The sequence below is a fragment of the Gallinula chloropus genome (assembly GCF_964237585.1).
Source record: "Gallinula chloropus genome assembly, chromosome: 9".
Taxonomy (NCBI): domain Eukaryota; kingdom Metazoa; phylum Chordata; class Aves; order Gruiformes; family Rallidae; genus Gallinula; species Gallinula chloropus.
Window position 1 is genome coordinate 1,943,251 of NC_140094.1, and position 20,885 is coordinate 1,964,135.

General features: G+C 46.1%; 1 protein-coding gene across 2 annotated transcripts; it reads left to right on the forward strand.

Annotated features, from left to right (window-relative positions):
• The first annotated feature begins 3,444 nt into the window (after positions 1-3,444).
• Positions 3,445-16,583, forward strand: RCN2 (reticulocalbin 2). 2 transcript variants are annotated; one of them, XM_084267841.1, is made up of 7 exons: positions 3,445-3,724; positions 3,816-3,921; positions 6,592-6,788; positions 9,309-9,422; positions 10,571-10,667; positions 12,497-12,639; positions 15,810-16,583. In XM_084267841.1, the coding sequence occupies exons 1-7, from the start codon at positions 3,608-3,610 to the stop codon at positions 15,960-15,962; spliced, it is 927 nt and encodes a 308-aa protein (XP_084123967.1). In that variant the 5' UTR covers positions 3,445-3,607; the 3' UTR covers positions 15,963-16,583. The 2 variants fall into 2 exon arrangements, with proteins under 2 accessions (XP_084123967.1, XP_084123968.1); XM_084267842.1 differs by having other exon boundaries at positions 9,321-9,422.
• Positions 16,584-20,885: the final 4,302 nt, after the last annotated feature.

Consider the following 20,885-nt stretch of genomic DNA (forward strand, 5'->3'; position numbering starts at 1 on the left):
GCCGCCGCGCGCTGCGCCCGTTTCCCACCCCCCCCCTCCGGCTCGGCCCCGTGAGCCGCGCATGCGCCTCCCGCGCCGGTGAAGGCATTGCCCTTACTCTGCTCGCCCTCCCTCCTGCCGTCCGGGCCAGGGTGTCGAGGCGGCAGGGGCTCCTCCGGTTCTTGCGGCTCCCCGGGCTGTGCGAGGCCGCCTGAGAAAGCCCGGTCTCCTCGTTGCTGTCTCCTCGGGCCCGCCGGAGCCTCTGAGGCGATGGTGTTGGGTCGCTCAGCACGTAGCCGTCCCCTCATGCCTGGGGAGGCGGGAAAAGGAGAATGCCGGACGTGTGGGAGCCGGGAGTTCATTGTGTGCGACGGATGGGGCGTGTGTGCGGGCAGGCAGCACCACAGGGCCTAACCCTGGGGTTTAATGGCACTAGTTGGGGTCCTGTGGGCAGCTCAGCAGGGGCTTGTGTGGAGATGCCAGCCCTTTCTGTGAGATCTGAGCCTGGAAACCGTCATTTGTGAGGAAATACTGGACATGGTGGATGTATTTAGCCAAAGGAGAAGGCAAAAGGGGATGTGGTAGGAGTCCTGGTTGTGAAGAGAGAAAGAATAGTCCGTTTGCCACACTGGGACAAGAATGACAAGATGAGAAGCCTAAGTTCACAGAATCACAGAATCACAAGGTTGGAAGAGACCTTTGAAGATCATCGAGTCCAACCATTCCCATCCTATGCTAAACCATATCCCTGAGTACCTCATCTACCCTTTTTTGAACACACCCAGTTGTACCCAGGACAATTTAGGTCATCGTCTCTAAAATATTAAATACAATAGAAGGATGGGAATAGATGGCTTGGGAGATTTTCTGGGCTTCAGTTGAGGTCTCCGGGAACAGCCATGCCAGCATCTCTTAGAACTGACACGTACATTTGACTCTTGATTCCAAGTGGAGAGCTGATCCAGGTGGAAGGTCCCATCCAAGTCCCTTATACTGTCATTGTTTGATAATGAGCTTGCTAATTACTTATCTCAGTTTCCACAACTGTCTCCTTGGTTTGTGGCTGAACTGAGGAAGGTGGTACAGGGCCTCCCATCTAATCCTGGTATGATGCCAAATTAGAAGAGTGTGATTTCATAACCTATTTCCTAAGTTATTAATAACCACGCTAAAATCAAAAAAGTAGAAAAACAGGTCTGTAATCTCCACAGAGGCTAAATTACTTCAGGATATTTTGTGCAGCGCGTTATGAAACAATTGGAACACCCAGAAGGTCACATCTGGGTAACTACTAAAGTGGATGAGTGCCATTTGGAAATCCAGACATACAGTATTTGAACCTGATTATAAGTGAATCGTTGCAGTTTTTTCCCTTACTTAAATCCACATGCTGAAATACAACAAGTTTTACAATGGTAGAAGGGTAATCATTGCAGGAAAGGTCTTAGATGCACTGAACTGCCTCGTATGCAGGTTAAAATGTTCACCTGTGGTAAAAAGAAAATAAGGGGACTGTGTCAAAATGGAAGCCTTGCAAAATAAAACTACAGTGGATTCAATTATTCTGAAAGTGTATCAGTAACATGCCGTAAAGAAAATTAAGGCTTATTCAAGTTCAGCAGTGATTTATAAAACTAAAATGTAGAAATGTCAAAGAATTATAGTAAACACCAGACGGGTAACTTCACTCACTAGAAATAACTGCTAAGAAACTGCTGTTTGCATTGCTGGAAGACTGTTCTCACGCTGACAGTTTAACAGGAACAGATTTCCATTTGCAGATCTCGTAGAGAAGAAGTCGGGTTGAACATGACCTTCTAACACTAATTCCTTTGTGACGGAAAGAACAGCTCTGAACTGATTTGTGAGAGACTCTGTGCAATTTGGCTTGAGGGAGGAAGGGGTTTTTTTTAAAAAAAGTCAGAAAGTTAAGGACATAAAAGAATTCTACGGTGTGACTTGTATTCCAATTTACACATAGCTTCACGGATGCTCTCCTTTTACTTAGAAGCTGCAACACTGGTTCACTTGCTGGGCGCTTGGTTAAATACATTGTGGGAACATGAGGGCCTCTCACTTTTTTGTGTTCCTTGCATCCATATCAGACCACTCTTTAATTTTATTATATGACTGATTAACTGTGTGCTGGGAAGTAGCTGGATTGTTATTTTGACAGAGGCCAACTACCGAGAACAGAAGACGATTTCCTTTGCTTTCCTTCCTGCTGGGCTTCAGATTTTCTTCCTAACGTATGGGATATAATGCCTTTCTGGTTTTGCTTGCTTTATTGCTCCAGTTATTTGTATTTCCTCCTCCTATTATCACTCATCTTGGCACATGAACATATTGTTAATAAACTTACTCTTTGCCCATTTACACTGAATTTGTTATTTGGAGGCTATTGCAGTTGTTTAGGCGCCAACACATATAATCTGATACACTTGTCAACCCTTGAGATACGCAGCAAAGAGGGTTTTTTGGGTGTTAGTAACGCATCAGACAGAGACGAAAAGCATCTTTAGTACTATTTCAGAAATCAATCAACTTATTTCTGTTTCAATTGCTTATAGCCTTTGCTTTGTCTACACATGCCACAAGTAGTATGACTTAATTCCCATCTTGTGTACGTGATTTATATAAATCCTGATGGGAAGTTTGACATTTAAACCAATAAAAGGTATTAGACTTAACTCACTATTAGATTTTTTTCTAATAGAAAGACATTTTTTATATGGGCAGGAAATTGCAATAACACGTTTACTGATTTATTGCAATATTTTACTCTCAGATCTTCACAATGAACTGTCGCAGCTCTTCACAGTTAATAGAATTTGGGGTTAACGGGGGAGCAGCACATCGCTTTCGCTTCGGAAGAGACAGGACTGCGCAGCAGGCAACTTCCATCAATCGAGGGTTCTGCTTGAACCTGGCAACGCGCGTTGCTGGAAAGCTGGGTAGGTTAATCTCACTCGCCTCTGTTGCAAAGAGGAGCTCCATAAAAACGCTCATATTTAAAAGGAGAAATAACGAATCTAACAGTGGCCTCACATAAATCTCAGTTAACCCAGTAAGAATGATTAATTTGACCTCCGTGGGCTGGGGGGCAGGGTGATCGCCATTTCACCTGACAGCTCGTAGGAACAGCCTTCCTGGGGAGGGCCTGTGCTCCTTTGTGTTGTGTGGTTTAGTTTGCCTGGGTAGTAAATGAGCTTAAATTTATTTATACAGATTTCTTTCCTGTTATCCATTGACCAGTCATGAAAACTCGTTTCCCGACGGCCGTCCCGCAGGCCAGGGCTTGCTGATGCACGTCGGGAGTTCAGTCCGGTGCCGAAACGGTGGGATACCTATCATCTGCACACCTCGGTGGGGCTCGGTGCCCTCCCCGCTGCGGCGCGGAGGGAAGGACAGTGCCGGACAGGCCCACGCCCTTGTTCTTCCCTTCCCGCCGGGTGCCCTTCGGGGTGGACGCCCGGGGCTGGGCGGCCGCCGAGGGCCCCGCCCGCTGCCGAGAGGCGCGGGTCCGACCCCAGGCGGCGGGCCCGAGCCCCCCGTCGCCGCCGCTCGGCCCGCCCTCCGCAGCCCCTTTCCCCGCCCCTGGCCGCCTATCCCAACCTCGGCGGGCGCGATGCGGCGGCGGCCGGTGCTGCTGGCGCTTGGCCTGGCGCTGGGCCTGGCGGCGCTGGGCGCGGCGCACGGTCAGCACCGCGCCGACTACGACCGGGAGGCGCTGCTGGGCGGACAGGTGGGACGGACGGGCGGGCGGGGGGAGCGGGCGCCGCCGGCCCGGGGCCACTCCAAGGCGGCCGGCTGATGCGCGGTTCCCTCTGCCGCAGGAGGAGGCGGAGGAGTACGCGCGGCTCGGCCCGGAAGAGCAGCAGCGGCGGCTGAGGGCCATCATCCGGAGGATCGACTCGGACGGGGACGGGCTCCTCACCAAGGGTAACGGCGGGCGGCCCCGGGACCGCGGGGTGGGGGGCGTGCGGGGAGCGCGCCTGGGGCTTTGACCGGCGGGGCCTGGGCCTCGTCCCGCCCTGGGCCCGGCCCAGCCCCCTCAGTGGAGGGAAAGACGCGCCGTGAGGGGGGCGTGACTCTTCTCCGCCCTCTCGCCCGCCAGAACCCCCCTCCCCCGGTACCTCAGCGCCGGGCTCCTCGCGAGGTGTCAGACGCCAGCTCTGCACGGGGACCGGCGCCTTGCAGAGGCCGCTTCGCCTCGGGTGGCCTCCTGAAAGGCCGGTTGTGCACCTGGGCGCAAGTCCGAGGGCAGAGAAGGGCCGCTGCAGCCCCACTGCCACACAGGTGGGCCTCAGCGCCTGGCACTGCTCCTCGCACTGAAGGGTGCATGGGTTCCATCGCCGAAGTATCCAACATCGCTTCCCAGGCTGAAAGACTTTTACCAGCCGGGGTTGTGAACTCCCCAGTAAACTCGGGCCTTTCAGCACAGCATCACAGCACTCTCTAAATTTAATCTCAGACCTCATTAAAACATAATTCGCTGTGATTTGGACAAATCAGACACCTCTGTCTCGTGCACACACACACACACACGCAACAGAGCAAGTAGAGTCTTTCCCAAACCGCCAGAGTGGTGAGATTGCATTAACGTGGATTTAAACACGCAGGATGCTCTGCAGGTGAGAGGACGGGACGTAGATGAGATCAGCTCTGTAGCTCTTGGATTCATATAAAGTTTTGCTATACATGCTCAAAACGCACCAACTGTGCTTTTCCAGCGCTCCTGCCCATGTACAGATAGTGTGGACAATGGGTGGGATGGCTAATCCCTGTAATAAGCACCAGGCTGTAAGGGAACAGGTCTGTTTTAAAATGTGGAAAATTCCATATGCACTCCATCCTTGTGGTATGTGTTGCGCCTGGTTCCCAGTCCAATGGAAACCTGCCTTCCCCCTGCTTCCCAAAGGAAAACTCACAGCAGAATGTGTTTATACACCAATAAACTGATGGGATTGAAACTCTCAGCCGAGTTATTTATCAGAGTATTGCAAAACATTCTTGGAACTTTTTTCCTTATTAGTGGTGCCTCCGTTTGGAGGTGATGTGATATATTCTACTCTTCTAGTGGTGTGAATTCAACTATATATTAAGCCCTATTTCTTTTAGCCACGCTTCTGTAAGAACAAGTAGCTTAAAAGCATTTCCAGAATTTATAAGGCTTGATTTCAGCCCCAAGTACAGAGAAAATATTAGTTAATATTTTGGGTTTGGGTAATTAAGTCACTAGCAGTTAATTTAGTTTTATTTCAATGTGTGGATTTTTCCAAAGAAACCCAAAACTGATGGGAACAATGGGGTTTGGGATGCAAAGTGATGTTTAGAGCTGCCTATCTAAACCATATCTGGCATCATTTTCATAAAGCTCTGAATGAAAATTAAAAACAATAAGGTGAAAGGATGCTACAGTGTTGGTTGGCTCCAGATTTGAAAAGCCATGGCCACATAATCGCTTCCACCTGAGAGAAATGCTGGCAGCCTCCAAAAGGGACAAGCTTCCTGCTTCCATGGTTCAGGGCCCAGTGAGCTACGTAAGGGTACTTGCTCAGCTGAAAATGTCACAGGGTAAGCATTAAGTGATGCCGGTCGTTCTGCGGCTGCGTGAACGCTACCTGTGATAATTTTTCCCTACCACTTCCCACATGAGTCAGAGAGGGAAGCGTCGTGCTTTTTCCAGCAGCACGGGTACAAGCCAGACTAAAGTAACCACGGAACTCTTCCAGCCTAGGGGCACAAATCATAGAATAATAGAATTGTAGGGGTTGGAAGGGACCTCGAGAGGTCATCGGGTCCAACCCCCCTGCCAAAGCAGCTCCCTAGGACATATCACTCAGATAGGCATCCAGACAGGTCTTGAATATCTCCAGAGATGGAGACTCCACCACCTCCCTGGGCAGCCCTGGCACCCTCACTGTGAAAAAGTTCTTCCGCATGTTGGTGCGGAACTTCCTGTGCTCCAACTTGCAGCCATTGCCCCTTGTCCTGTCCCCACAGACACTGAAAAGGGGCTGCCCATTTCCCCTGCATCCCCTGCTTCAGATAATTATAAACTTTAATTAGGTCCCCCCTTAGTCTTCTCAAGGCTGAAGAGTCCCAACTTACTCAGCCTTTCCTCATGGGGGAGATGCTCCAGGCCCTTAATCATTTTCATAGCCCTTCTTTGGACTCTCTCCAGATCCCTGTCCTTTTTATAACAAGGAGCCCAGAACTGGACAAAATACTCCAGGTGGGGCCTGACCAGGGCAGAGTAGAGGGGGAGGATCACCTCCTTTTACCTGCTGGCCACACTCCTCCAGATGCACCCCAGGATCCCATTGGCTCTCTTAGCCACTGAGGCACACTGCTGGCTCATGACCAACCTGTCATCAAAAAATGGAGAGGGGGAACTAGGAGAGAAAAACTGGAGGCTGTAGTTCTGTTCTTGTTGGAACAAGACACAGCACAGAGGAGGTGGGTTGTTGTACTTTAACTAACCTCTTGCCTGTACGCGTACGTCAGAATTGCAGTGTGCATTCCAGCCTGAGTAGACCCAGGGTATCTTTATAGTGCAGATGATACTGATTTTTTTAAGTTTTATTCTTTTTTAAATGACTTTCACAGAGGAGCTGAGTTCCTGGATACAGCAGTCTTTTAAGCATTATGTTACACAAGAAGCCAAGCAACACTTCCACGACTATGACAAGGATGGTGATGGATTGGTGTCTTGGAAGGAGTATAATATGCAGATGTATGATCGTGTAATTGATTTTGATGAGGACAGCATCCTGGAGGATCAAGAAGAGGAGTCATTTCGACAGGTAAAATGTTTCAGCATCAGTTTCTGTCAGCTGTTTGCAAAAGGCAGCAACGCTTGTTTATTGTGATGGAACAAACCCCACGACTTGGCACATGTTTTAAGGCTTCCATCTATCTGAGATAAGGGAGCAATGGAAGGAAAGTGATGGTGTATTAAAGCCGCTACCAACAAAACAAAGACAGAACGAAATCATACCTCCTGAGTGTATTTTGCTAGCTGAGTGGAGTGCAGGTCTACTGGCAGTCTTACACAGAGCACAGTCTCCAGTCAGCAGCTCCAAACAGGACAATAACCTATTAGATTACGTCTGTAGCCTTGCCAGCATCCTGCCTTCAGCAGGGGCTGGTACCGCTGCCATTGGAGGCAAGGGAAGCCCTTGTCCTCTGTAAGCCTCTTTGTTGTGCTGTTCTATCTGCTTTCTCAGTTACTCCTCACGTGCCCGGTGTGGGGTACCTGTATTGCCCACTTTAACGTTTTCTGCCCCTTAGAGACCCACAGAGAGGGCAGTGGCAATTAGTATGTTCTCTTGCAATCAGAATACAGTTCTGATCGCTCAAACTGGATGTACAGACAACAGAAAGTATGGGTTAGTCTCACACGTGAAAGCAGGTGCTTAGGGGTGGAAAGGGGAGCGGCAGGGAGGGAAGGGTGGCTAAGGATCACCATGCAGCAAAGCTGGTTTCCTTTCAAGGCACACATTTAAAAGTACATGTAAATATTTCCCCCAAAGAACAGAAAGGAGTTTTTAGATTGTTCTGCCCTGGGGTTGGTTGGTTGGTTTGTTTTGTTGTTTTTGTGAGCATTGCTTTGGCTGCTTTTAGTAAAGTAGTAGTAGGTAAAACAGAATGTTGGCAGAAGTGAAGCTAAAATAGACAATGGGTGGGGGATTTTACACAGCGAAGAAACAAACTGTAAAGCTTTAGAGGTCACTCTGCTGAATAATTACATAGCTTTTAAAGAAAGCAAGACTTGAAATGGAACTATCAGTCAAAATACTGATCCCACGCTGGCGATACTGCCATAATAGATACGTACCGCAAGCCAGGACTCTCCTACTCACACTATACTTTGTTTGACTGCTTGCAAGGTTTCTCCTGCTTGCCAACTTCTTCAGCACGCATTGCAAAAAGAAAAGTTAGCAGCATCATACAGGCGTCTTTCTGTCAGCCACTTTCAGCATTTTCCTTACTTTTGGCAATTAGCAATCCTGCTCTAATCAGAAGAGAAGGGTCAGGCTCCGGTATGGATCTCGAATTGCCATCAAGTAAAAGTACGAATTCACCAGGAGGTGGCAGCCTTGTTCATCACCTCTCGGGAAACTCACGGGAAAACAAGGCGTTTTCCCTCAGGAAGGTGATGTTTATGCTGCAGGCCAGTCGGGAGTCTCTCCTGAGCTGCCTTCTGATTGAAACTCTCGGCTAAGGTCAGCCTTTCCTCGAGAGCACCTCTAATTGCTTGGCAGAACAGTTCAGATCTTACGGATAACTTGCTGCATATCATGCTCTGTGAGGGTCAGCTTGGCCTTGTTTTGAGGGAAGTGTCAATAAATGGGACAGAAACTAAGCAGCACAACTTCAGATAAGTGTTTGTGATCTCTGGTTCACTGGCCCCTCCCTCCCTTTCCCAGATGGGAGTTACACCAGTGGTGTGGCACACTAAATCCTGAGATTCTTCAATTTTTATAGCTCACATGACATACAGTTTGAATAGCGATCAGCTAGCAATGGTGTGAGTCTTCATTCTGTCTAAAGAGACTGTATGAAATGAAGGAAGAAAAAAACCACAAACGTTTTTGCACATTTGGAATACAGAAACAACGTGCAAGACATTCAGTGATACGAATTTCCCTGTTTATTGTGGATATTGCTTATTTTTTTAAAGGCATGCCAATATTTACACTTAAAACAAACAGGTTAGAGAAGTGACTTTGCTTTGAAACATGCCCAGATGTGAGGGATAACAGTCTTGGATTAAAAGAATCTGTCTAATCCTCTAGCACTTACAATGGCTTCAGAAAAGGCATGTTACATACGTATTCCAAGACCTCCTTTGAACTCCAGACAGCCTTTGGTACAGAGGAGATCGAGATCCAGAAGGTTAAATGTCCTTAAAATGGAAAGTTTGGAACTTGCAATGGTTACTGTTAATCACTATCTTTGTACCCCAGATAGGTTAGTTTGGGAACTGGTGCCTTTTAGAATAAGAAGCACATATAAAACAAGAATTCTGGGGTTTTTCATCATCTCTCTTTCGTGTTTTTGAAGCCTTGGCTAAGATTCTGATTTAAATGTCGCCTAAAATTGAAAATAAGGAAGGTTTTGTGCAATCCTTAGGATAAAACTACCTCAATTAGAGGTGCTGCTCATGTTGCTCCAGATGAGCTCTTTTTAGTGAAAATATAACGTCAGTGTAATATGAGTAGGTAACGGGAAGCCATTAATGTTGTCATAAGCTTACAGCCAGCCACTGGGATGCTGGTTTTCCTTTTCATTAAGCGCTCTAACTAAATCTATTTTCTAAGCTTCATTTAAAGGAGAAAAAGCGTTTTGAAAAAGCTAATAGAGACGATGTTCCGGATCTAAACGTGGATGAATTTGTTGCTTTTGAACATCCTGAAGAAGTGGAGTACATGACGGTAAGGATAGAGGAGAGGGGCTGTGTAGACAGACACAACATCTTACTGCACCTGCATAGCCCCAGGACCACAGGAAACATGCTCTTGGGCAGTCACGTGTGGTGCTTTTACTGCGGGCCCAGTGCTGGAGTTCAGGAGCTGGAGCAGAGGCTCAGTGCTTTCCTTTGAATGCTGTTTCAGGAACTGTTATTGCACAGCTGTCCCAGACTTTGGGGACTGGACTGACATGGGTCTCTCCAAAGAAACTCTGTTAACTTGGAAATACATCAGTGAGATTTTGACTTGAGGAAGTTTCATACCTGGTTCAGAGCTACATTGTAGTTAGAGGGACTTAGAAGGAAGATTACTCAGCCTAGGGAAAGGTCAAGCGCCAGTTGCTCTCACCTTGCTTGAAGGGACACAATAGTCACTTTTATGGCCAAAAAAGAGCATTCAAGCCTGTCTGAAGCTTTAATACCAACTGTGCTTAGGGTTCAGGGGATTAAGGTTTCAGACAGAGCACTTTGTCATTGGTCATCTCTCCCGTGACTGCTGGGACTGTTGGTGGCATTCCTGCTCAGCACTGCTAGTTGGCCCCAGATCAAAGTACATCGGTGGTTTCTGCAGCAGAGCCTTTGGGCTTGGCTTGTGATGCTGCAGAGCTGGCTGTCAGGAGGGATGCCATGCAAACAGAGCCACTGCCTGGGTTGACCTAACTGTGGGTGAACCAGAAAAGACAGGACTAAAAGAACAGGCACACTGGCTTCACTGGCAAACACGGGGACCAAAGAACAAGGAGCTTTCCTGATTAATTCCATAAAGTTGCAGAAATGCAAATGAACGAATGCATGTCTTGAGAAGGGATAGGGTGAGATGACATAGCTTTGTACAAATTCCTGTTTCTCAGCTACTTGTGTAGTTTCTGATTACGTTGAAGGATTCCCCTTTCAGATTCGGCTTTCATAGCACCTGACATCCTGAACTCTCACAAAGAGATGAGGTTTTGGTGCACGGGAACTAATTACTGCACTAGTCTGCATAAACCATTGAAATGAGCAAGTCTTTAAAGAATACTTTATTGCTCTAAAGTGATTCAGTGCTGTTTCTCTTGATTACAAGATGCTAATTTTTCACAAGCTGACACTTTGCTTTTTCTGTGCATGCAAAAGGACTTTGTCATTCAGGAGGCTTTAGAAGAACACGATAAAGATGGTGATGGATTTGTTAGCCTGGAAGAATTCCTTGGTGATTACAGAAGAGACCCAAGTAAGGAAAAAGGGCGGGGGCGTGAATGAAGGAACCTAAGGGAAGCTTTTGCAATGGGGTGAATTGTATGCCCCCTTAGTTTTCACCTCCACCATCAGGGTCATTCAGTCAGCCTGAAGGTAAGGCTAAACTTGCCTGGCCCTTACCAGCTGAGGGTGGTGGCTGTCAGCCTTGCTTTAGAAGGGTTGGGGCTCTGTGTGTGCTTAAGAGTGGTGGAGGGGAAGCATAAGGAGTCCAGTTGCTGTATCAGATACCAAAAGCTTATCTGCTTTCACTTTTTGGTTTTAGTTGGGGTGTTTTCCACTTGCACTTCCTTAAACTTGCTCTATTCCTTCTTTAACAAGAAAAAAAGACATTTGCTTGGTGTTTATCAGTACTTTACCTATGTTGCTAGTAGATAAATATTTTATATACTGTATTTGCTTTGCTACAAGATAGGGAAAAAAAACCTCCTCCAGATCCAAAAAGAGCACAGTAGCTTGAGGCATGTGGAACAAGCATCTTATGTGCTAGTTCTTATGGTGAGGACTAGCACCCTACCTGGGGGAGATGTTTCAGCCACGTGAGGATGGAGAAACAGGGGAACAGTCAAGTTTTCTTCACTCTGATGAGCCACCTGGAACTGTACCTTCTATTACCGTCCTTGTTTGCCAGAGCCAGTAAAAGCAATAGGTCTCTCATGGAACTGCAGGGTTTCCTGCTCCAACTTGAAAAAAGCTTTTCCCCATCCAGTCTATCTGAAGTTGTTAGAAAGGAGTGAAATTGTCGCTGGGGCCTCCTTGCCGTAACAGAGAAGGTAACAGCTTTGCTGTTAAACCATTTCAGCAAGAATCAGCACCAGCTTTAGTTGTAGAAACTATTTAGACTTCTCTCCAGAAGCCCCCCCCCTCTTCTGCAGACAGTGTTCCTGCAGCACACTTTAAAATGGCTAGAAAACTACATGGTGGGTCTGGTTTCACAATTGTCTCGTGGTTTTGGGCAGCAGCCTATGGTGAGTGGTGACATTAGGGGCTAATCTGCCTGCAAACTCGATGTGAGAAAGGAAGGAGAGAGGCTTCACTCTTTTTCTTCTTTTCTAACAGAAACCTAATTATTTTTAAACTGTTCAGTATCTGCTTGTGGTGTTGACCACTTTTGACTTCTATAAGGTTGAAGAAGTCTTCATATCAGTTTGTGTTTGTCTACAAAGTGAAAGGTCAGTTCAGTGAGTTGCTTCTAAATTTCTTGAAGCGTTAGAGACAGATTGCTGGCTGGGTTGCAGGATGCAGTGTCAGTGCAAAGGGTGAGTATCGCTCACGTTGCAGCATGGCATGTGCAGCGCGAGTGCTCTGTCTTAATGGGAGAGCACAATCCTAACTCAGTCAGGGTAAACACTGGGCTGTAAGACATCTCCAGCATCCACTATAACTTTTTCCTACAGATACGTCAGCTGTCTCAACAAGTAGGAAACCCTCTGCTGGGCAGCTCATTCTGTCTAAAGCATGCTTTGCCTGCTATCAATTTGGGTAGTCGTGGAGATTAGTTAAAATAAAGAGTTCAGTCAGTGGTAACCCTTGAATTTTAATGTCTGCTTAGTTCAACTGTAAGTTTACAATCTTAATATTACCCTAGTTTTAAATTCTGGTTTCAGCTATACAACATTTTTTTCCCATGTGGACAGCAGCATCTATTTAAGCTAGTGGGACTGGCCTGTAAGGCTTCTTGTCTTTCAGTGAAGTCACTTTGTTGGTGTATTTTATGAGATTAAGTGACTTTGCTGGGGAGAGAAGGTGAGAAAGTCTGCTTTAAGGTGAAGAGTGGCTTTAAACATGACAAATGTGTCTTACTAGCTGCAAGGGAGGACCCAGAATGGATACTTGTTGAGAAGGATCGCTTTGTGAACGACTACGACAAGGATAACGATGGAAAACTCAACCCTCAAGAGCTGTTGTCTTGGATAGTACCCAACAATCAGGGCATCGCACAAGAGGAGGTAGGTGTTCTGTCCCCTGTTTACATTTGAGTTAGTGCAGCAAAATTTTGAAGGTATCAACAAAAGGACAGATGCATTCAGACTTAAGATGTCTTAGGAGCTGACATAAAATTCTTAGTAGCAACGCACGGGTTTTTACTCTTTCTGTGACAAAGAATCCTTTAGTTGCAGTCCTCTGACTGCTGGAGGCAAATTTGGTGCTCCTGTTAATTACATGAATGTTTGTAAATTACTGACGTGCTTTTCTGTTGAAGCAGCTTATCTGGTTCAGCTAAAGGGCACAGTATCTTAATCAGTTGGCTAAATCGACAGAATTTGTAGAACTGAAAACTTGGCTTTTCATAAGTACAAGAAAAAGGAAGTATCCCACCATTCAAGATGAATGCAAACTTCGATTATGGCAATAATTAAAATGGTTTAATGAGGGGTAGAAGGTCATAAGAAGTTGAAGTGGATCCCCCTTGTAGCTTTGGTTTTTTTGTAACAGGCAGTAGCAGCACCGAGTGTTCAGAACAACAAGCAGACCTCACAGTCGCTGACTACAGCAGGGAGGATTTCTGCCTTTCCGCTTGTTATCTTCATCTCAATTCTAATCTCCTCCCTTGGCAGTGGAGGATTTTGGTATTCAGAATGGCCAGGCCACCAGGTCTTGCCATGCCTCCATAACTCCTTGTAGAGAGAGGAGAGGTCTTCTGACAAACAGCCCAGCCCAGCCGCTCATTACCGAGGTCCCAGCTCTTCCTTTCTCACTCTGTCGGTGACAGAAAAGGCAGCGTGGCTAGCACACTGCACCGGGTGCTGGCTTATCTGAGCCTGTAGGAAGCTAAGCTGTTACATGGGTCCCGTGGTGTTTCTGTAAACAGAGAGCTGTAAGCCTTTGGGCAGGCTGTTTTTAACAGCTGACTCCTGAGGGGGGCTGTTTCTCATCTCAGAAGCAGCACTGTCCTGACTGACACAGATTTGATGTGGAGTCTCTTCATAGAGTCACTGAATGCTTTGGGCTGGAAGGGACCTCAAAGATCATCTAGTTCTAACCCGCTGCCATGGGCAGGGACACCCCCACTAGCCCAGGGTGCCCAAAGCCCCATCCAACCTGGCAACGTATCCTGCTCTCGCCCAGTGCTCAGGCTGAGTGAGCAGTAAGTGGCGAGAGAACCTCTAGAATCCCAAAACCCACCCTGAGCTAGTTTTTCCCAGAAATAAAGCTGTATGGAAAACCATTAAAAGGCTGTTTTGCTATTTTTCCTCTTAAGACTGTGTCAAATCTTAATTCTTCTTCATTAAGCTCTCATGGGAGGCTCACTATGAACGAAGCAGGCATATTCCTCCTCACTCATCTGAGTCTTCACTGGCGGGATTTTCTTCCAAGTACGGCTGTTTCTTTTAACAACACAGCCAGGTAGCCTCCCTTCTGCTAGCACAGTCCCAAAGCATGTTGAAGATGACTTCTTGGTGCAGGTACTCAGGGAGCTGGCTATAAAAGGTGTCCTCATAGATTTGTTGTCTGTAAACAGAGGAGAACTTACTGGTTGGCTTTCTTGGAGCTTTGTTTCAGCAGTTCTTCGCTGTTCATTGACATTTTAGCTTACAGCAAGGCCGTGCTGTAGTAAGAGCTCAGTTCTGCAAGGCATCCTCTTTTGTTTTTGAATTTGTTTCTCTAAAGTGCTCTTCTTTTTTTCCCCCTTCAGTTAATATAAGGGCTTAGCACAGTCATCAGTCCGAAAGAGATTGGCTTAAGTCGCAAATGGCTCTGTGAAAGCTGAATATTGCAGTTTCATTTTGGCATTGCAAAGTGGCTTGAGAAACCTGGTAGCTAAATAACCTAAAACCAGAGAAATGACTGTACGTTCTATCTCCAGGAATTGATATTGTTTCCTGGGCTGTTTGTCCGAATAATCTTTTAGCATTTGCCATGCAGAGTGCTTTTAAAGTCTGCCTGGCTGACGTTAGCCCCTGCTGCTTCCTTCAATCCTGTTTGGTGATGTGCGTCAGCTTGAATGTAAGCAGTGCTTAACTTAAAACAAAGTATCACCAAGCAGTTCTGTGGAGACAAAGCAATCAGATAAGATAGGAACAGAAGGATTCTCTAAATCACTGTATCTGCAGATGTTCAGCAAATAAAACCAAATCCCCTGTAATAGCGGCGCTCCTCTTTCTCAGAAACAGTAGGTGCAGTGAGCTGCTGTACTAGCATGTTAGCTCTGAGCTGCCTTAACACCTGTGAGTAGCTACAACTAAGATACTCTGCAATTTGCTTTTTGTTTTACTGCTGCACTTCCCTCCCAGGTTCTATAAATAAGCAGAATTCCGAGAATTGTTTGAAGTTGCAGTTTTATTGGTACTGTCACGACAGGGTGTTCCTCAGCGTGTTGTAGGAAGGCAAGCTTTTGCTTTCAGCACACGAGGGAACACACGAATTGCTACCCCAAGTCGATGTTCCTCTGCAGAGATGACTTACCTTACCCACTGCTGAAGGCATCAAACCCTTTTTCACGGTGGTCCTCAAACACTTCCCAGTTTTCATTGTGAATTACAGCCACAGAGCATTTTTTGCAGCTGAGAGAGCTGAGCTTAACCTGAGCGCTGTAAACGATGATTATCTTGTCAGACACGGGGTAAGTCTGTGACCGACATCACTGCTGCACGCCTCTGAAAGAGAACGCTTGGCTTGGAGACCCTATCACCTCAAATCCTGGTCGAGGTCCCAGACATCAGGGACTTGGTAGTTGTAGCTGTCACTCGGGGCCCCTCTGAAAGCACAGGGGCTCTGGCTGATGCGACAAGCTCACATTTTCAGCAGGTGGTACCCTAAAGCTGTGGGCTGCACTCACCCATTGAATTCAAGCCTGGGTACTTCCCAGGAAGGGGATTGATCTTCCCTGGTTTAATAATATCCCCTGCCCTCAGAGTAAAGTTTCAGCAGCAATTTGTCGCTTCAGAATTGCTGGGGAGCGTGGAGATACTACAGTTTGGCCACCAAATGAGAGGCACAGGGGGAGACAGACAGAGGGAAGAAAGGCCCTGTTCTGAATGCAGAATCTGGTCTCCCTCGGTAGAAGTAGCGGTTTTGTGGCAGGACTTTGACAAAGCTGTTCTGAAAACGTAGTTATAAATACTGCAGTTATAAATAATCTATTAACTGTGCACATGCTGTTCTGTTTATTTTACAGGCTCTTCACCTTATTGAAGAGATGGATTTGAATGATGATAAAAAGCTCTCCGAAGCAGAAATCCTTAAGAACCAGGATTTGTTCCTTAACAGCGAAGCAACGGATTATGGCAGGCAGCTTCACGATCAGCGTTTCTACCACGAAGAACTTTAGATTATTTATTTTATAATCTGGTTTTCTTCCCTTTCTTTCATTTGGAGCTTTTGTTAAAAGCAACGTGGCTGATATTTTGTGAATTCTATGCTGTAACTACAGTACACTAATGTTTGTGTAAATAATTTAATTGCCCTCCTGCAGACTTCTTTGGAGCTCTTCTAGCGTTCAAAATTAATCTTAAATACTTCAAACTTACGTAGAATTGGGAAATAAACTACTTCAGGGGTAGTGCTGTTTTGTGAAGAGTTGTTCTGCTGTACTTGAAGAGAATGGAGAACCTAAATGGTCATTAAAGAATGCAGATCATGGTGAGAGACTACTATTTTTTCTAACCATTTTAATTAGGGTGTGGAATGGGGGTGGGGGGGGATGTTTAGCGTCAGTATTAACTGTGGGGTTTTTAATACACTTGGAGAAACACTTAGATGAATACCTCAGTTAAGAGGTTTCTACTTAATTTGTCACGTTTTCTATGCTGTGTTTTACTGTATCATAAAACTTGCTATTTTTAAAAACAACTATTATCTACAGATGTAATGTACAACTCTACGGCGTTAGCCATACAGCGGCATTTTACAGTGTAAAGACCCTCTCGATTTGTTGGATTAAAACTTAACAATCCTCTGTCTGCCTGTGTTCTCTCTGGTTATTATTTACTGTGGGGCAGCTGCTTGATGTGCAAGTGACATGCACGATGTACGTACAGTACAGCAGCAATGTCCTCAGCTTCTATCAGCACCGGCTCATCTAGACTCTGGAAGAAGGGTTGGAAGAAACAAAGCGTGCATCTAGCATTTTCTGGACAAGTTGGCCAAAGCAGTGGGGGTTGTTTTGGGCTTCTCTGGGATGTATGGAACTCGAAAGCATCGAGGCATTACATCATATTTGTAGCAATAACCTCTGAAAGTGAACTTTGGTTGGCAGCTCCACAAGAAGCATTCAGAAAAGCCGGTACTGCCCCATTATGTGGTTATTTGAAACAGCCTGAAAGGTTAATGGCACGACAGATGCAGTGTAGGAGAGTACATAGATTCGGTTTTTACCTCCTAGAAAGCCAGAGAAATGAGCTAACTTACTCTAAACAAAGACCAAGCCGTGCAGAACAGACTGTGTAGAGCCTATCTGGGCACTGTAATCCTAGATCACTAACTCTGGTAATGATCTCGCAACACTCTTCTTGACTAACCTTTTGCTTCCTTCCAACTCTCTTTTTTTATTGAGTAAAAGCAACTAGTTCTGCTTTTTTTGTTTGCCCCACCCCCAACGTACTATCTATCAATTATTCTCAGAACAGGAAGTTCCTCCTGACATGAGTGTTGAGGCAGCACCGTTTGAGGGGTAGCAGTTTGATTCAGAACAAAACTTTCTTTAAGGTACCAGAGTGATAGAAGTTTGGAATGATTTTTCATGTTTAGAGGGGGTTTTTCCTACCCGTTACCTATTTATTCCAGTTCCTGAGAGTGTAAAACTTGCACCAGTGGTGGTAGGATCTGATTAAAGAAAATAATAATTAAAAATAATCTTAATTAAATCCAGTGCATCCAGGAATATTAAAGCAGCTTTGTCACCTTCGTTGGTTTGAAATCTACCCAAAGTTGCCCTCTTGTTACTCTCTTTAAACAAGTCTTAAGGACGGATTCAGCTGCCAACACAGGATGGAAAGGACGCCACTGTCCTTGGCTCGCTGACTCGGCTCGCAGTCGTTTGCTGGATTGCAGTGATTTGCATAAACCAAGAATGAGAGGACATACAGCAAGCCCAGCACAGCAGCATTTATACAATCCATGTCTCAGAGTCAACATCCCATTTATTGCTTATTTCAATATTCCTGTAAGCAGCTCATCACATGAGGTGTTATTAGAGCTTGGTGCACCGTAAGGCAGAACTAGAACTACAGCTTTCCTCACTTTACAGGGCTTCATGTAATATTAGGGCACAGAAAGCAAGTACTTCAAAGGGGAACAACGTAATCGTTAATGTGACTGAAATGCTAAGCTCAATCCTTTAATAATGGGGTATTATGTTCAACCTTTCTGTAATTCCATGAGTAAATTAACTTAGGCTTCTGTTGATTTCTCATAATGTCTTTCAAATCAGGCTGCTTTAGGATTAGAAGCCTCATGGTGCTTCAACAATCTCAGATTTGTGGCTTCTGATAGATTAGTCCAGTGTTCAGGTTGCCCAAATTGGCAACCCAGCACCTAACTTTCAGTGGGATCTCTCTCTAGACATTCAAGGTGAGAGCAGCTCCAGCACTACCAGGGTCACAAATCGATGGAGCCCCTTACCCAGCACTGAGAAGCAGCACGATGAAGCAAAATGCCTATTAGAAACTTGGACCTATTTCGCTGTAGGTAGACATTAAATAGAGATGTAAGTTCTAATGAGTCAGAGCAGAGATTTTCAGCACTGCGTATTCTGTATATTTCTATAAGGAATGACTGGTACTGAGAGTGAGACTGCCAGAGCCTGCCCAAGTCATGCTCCAGGTAACCCAGGGAGCCCATTCTGTAGGGTTCCTGTTCGCCCAGCCCTTCACAGCAAACTCTGAGTGTCTCTGCTGGGTGAAGGCTGAGAGCAGCATCTGGTAGCTCCCTCCCCTCTGCCAGTTTTTACAGAAGGTCTTCCCCAGTGCCCAAACCCTAGCTGTAACCACACGTGCTCGATTCACAAAGACGCGGTGGAACAAAGGAGCACCACTTGTTCTGTCATGTGAAGCTGATGCTTTGTTCTGAAAAAGCCTCCAACCACTCAAACAGAACAAAACCAGGGTTTATTATTGTGGGGCTGTTGTAGAGTGCAAGGATGGGTTCAGCTAGTCCCAGTATCCCCTTCTGACCAACCAGGCCTGATTCGATCCAATGGCACAACCTCCCGACCCACGCAAGTTCTCTGGGCGCAGTCCAGGTTAGGGTCAGCTAGAACAGCCCAAGACAGCCAGCTGAAGAAAACCAAGAAGATCTAACACAAACCCCAAGCTTTGTCTTACAGGAAGAATAAAAAGAGCTGGTGAAGGTTAAGTGTCACATTTTCTTTATCACTACGCTGAGGTTTGAGGTGAAGAGGCATCCTACTTCAGCATGTTGTACTGAAGGTCTCTGGCCTGTTAAGTCCGATGGGCTCTGTGAGCAGTACAGGCCCAATACTCCCAGTTCAGCTGTCAGAGCTGGTAAAACACTTTTATCTCCACATCATAACTACTCTGGCTTTTCAGTGAGAGTCTGAGCAGTTGGCAGGGCAACCTCATCCCCTAAATTAGTTGCCCCTAATGCAGGGCTCTGGAGGAACTTGGAGAGGAACTGGGAGAAGAACAAATACCAACTACACTCAGTGAAGAGCACAAAATTCCTTTGCTTGTTCCCAAACCCCTCCATTTCTAAAATCAAGGATCTAGCAACCTTTGGTGCCTAAATGAACACCGCATGTAAAAACACCAGGTGAGCAGGGCAGAGGGAGAGCAACAGCGATGCAAGTCAATGAAGTATCAATAGGACAAAGCTTCGATCTGCAGTTTTCCAACACATGAAGCAGCTTGTACATTTAGCACCTGCACAAACACGTCCTACCAGGAGCAGGGGTAACCTCAAGGAGAATGGAAAGGTGATGGAATGAGCAAAACCTGAGTGCTGCTCTAAACAAGCCAGGCTCCTCAGAAGAACACAACGAAGCCTCAAGAGGCCACAATCGTGGGTTCCAGCAAGGAAATTCTGCCTAGATGAAAATCTCAGGGTAGTGGTGGTTAAGTGGTGAAGCAGGCCCTGAGAGGTGGTGGGAGACTTTCCACCCCGGAGATAGTCCAAGCTCAAAAGGGCCCTGGGCAATGTGATCTGTCTTTGAGGTTGGTTAGCCCCGCGGGGAGCGGGAGATTGAAGCAGGGACCTGCCTTCTGCAGACCAGGAGGCACAAATAACCCTCTTCAATGTGATCCCCTCTAAATCATTTGGCAAGGTATGTTTATTTTCTGTTTCTTAAAGCTCCTTTTGAGCATGTGGGGTTTCCAACTGCAAACTTTCCTCTCTTCTGCCTCTGTCTTAACCCCCAGAGTGTGCTAGAAATAACAAGGAAAATCTCTCAGAAGGTGAACACTGATCTCAATGTTGGGTTTAAGGCAGCAGTTACTCTTGTTATAATGTGTACTATACATGCACGTAAATATAACTTCTCTATATGGGGGGTAACCCCCCACATGAGGTGCTGTGTGCCCTTCTCCCAAGAAGAAAAGTCACCTGAAAGGGTAATTCCACAAGAATTTGGTCCTCAAAGCAGAATCCTTTGTGCTTCATGGTAAATAAAGAAAAAAGGCAAAATTCTTTTGCAAAAGCCCCTAAGAACCCTCCCCTTAGGTCAGAGCAGCAGTAGAGACCCAAGGCTGAGCAATGTGGAACGCCGGGTGTGATCACAGCGTGCTGCTGCCGATCAGGACTTCTAGAAGTTTGGACAATGAACTGGTCCCTTCCCAGAGCGGTGATGTTCAAGACCTTTCTGAGAAGCAGGAACCTCTTCAGCACTGCAAGCATTGCCTGCTTGGCTAATGAATATGCTTGCAAATTGAATTGCTTGCTATTGAATATACTTGCAAATGAATAGTGATTACCTTCGCATCAATGGATGGAGAAAGCTGGTGTCTTGGTAGAACATACAAAAGATGCCAGAGAAATGAAGAGCATCTTTCTGCTAGTACATGAAGTTATGACAAGACAAGTAGATAGAAACCCAGAACTTTCTCTTTTTTCTTTCACACAGTGGTCAGAATTCTCTCCACGGAAATACCAGATACTCTTGGTGCTTGTCAAACCTCCTGTGACATTGCACTTTCCCATGGTTTCTCTTCTCCTTTTTTTTGTCTTTGAAACTCTTTCAGGGGTAAGGATAGAGCGCACGTACCAAGCACAAAAAGCCACCGTGTTTCTGTGATGCCAA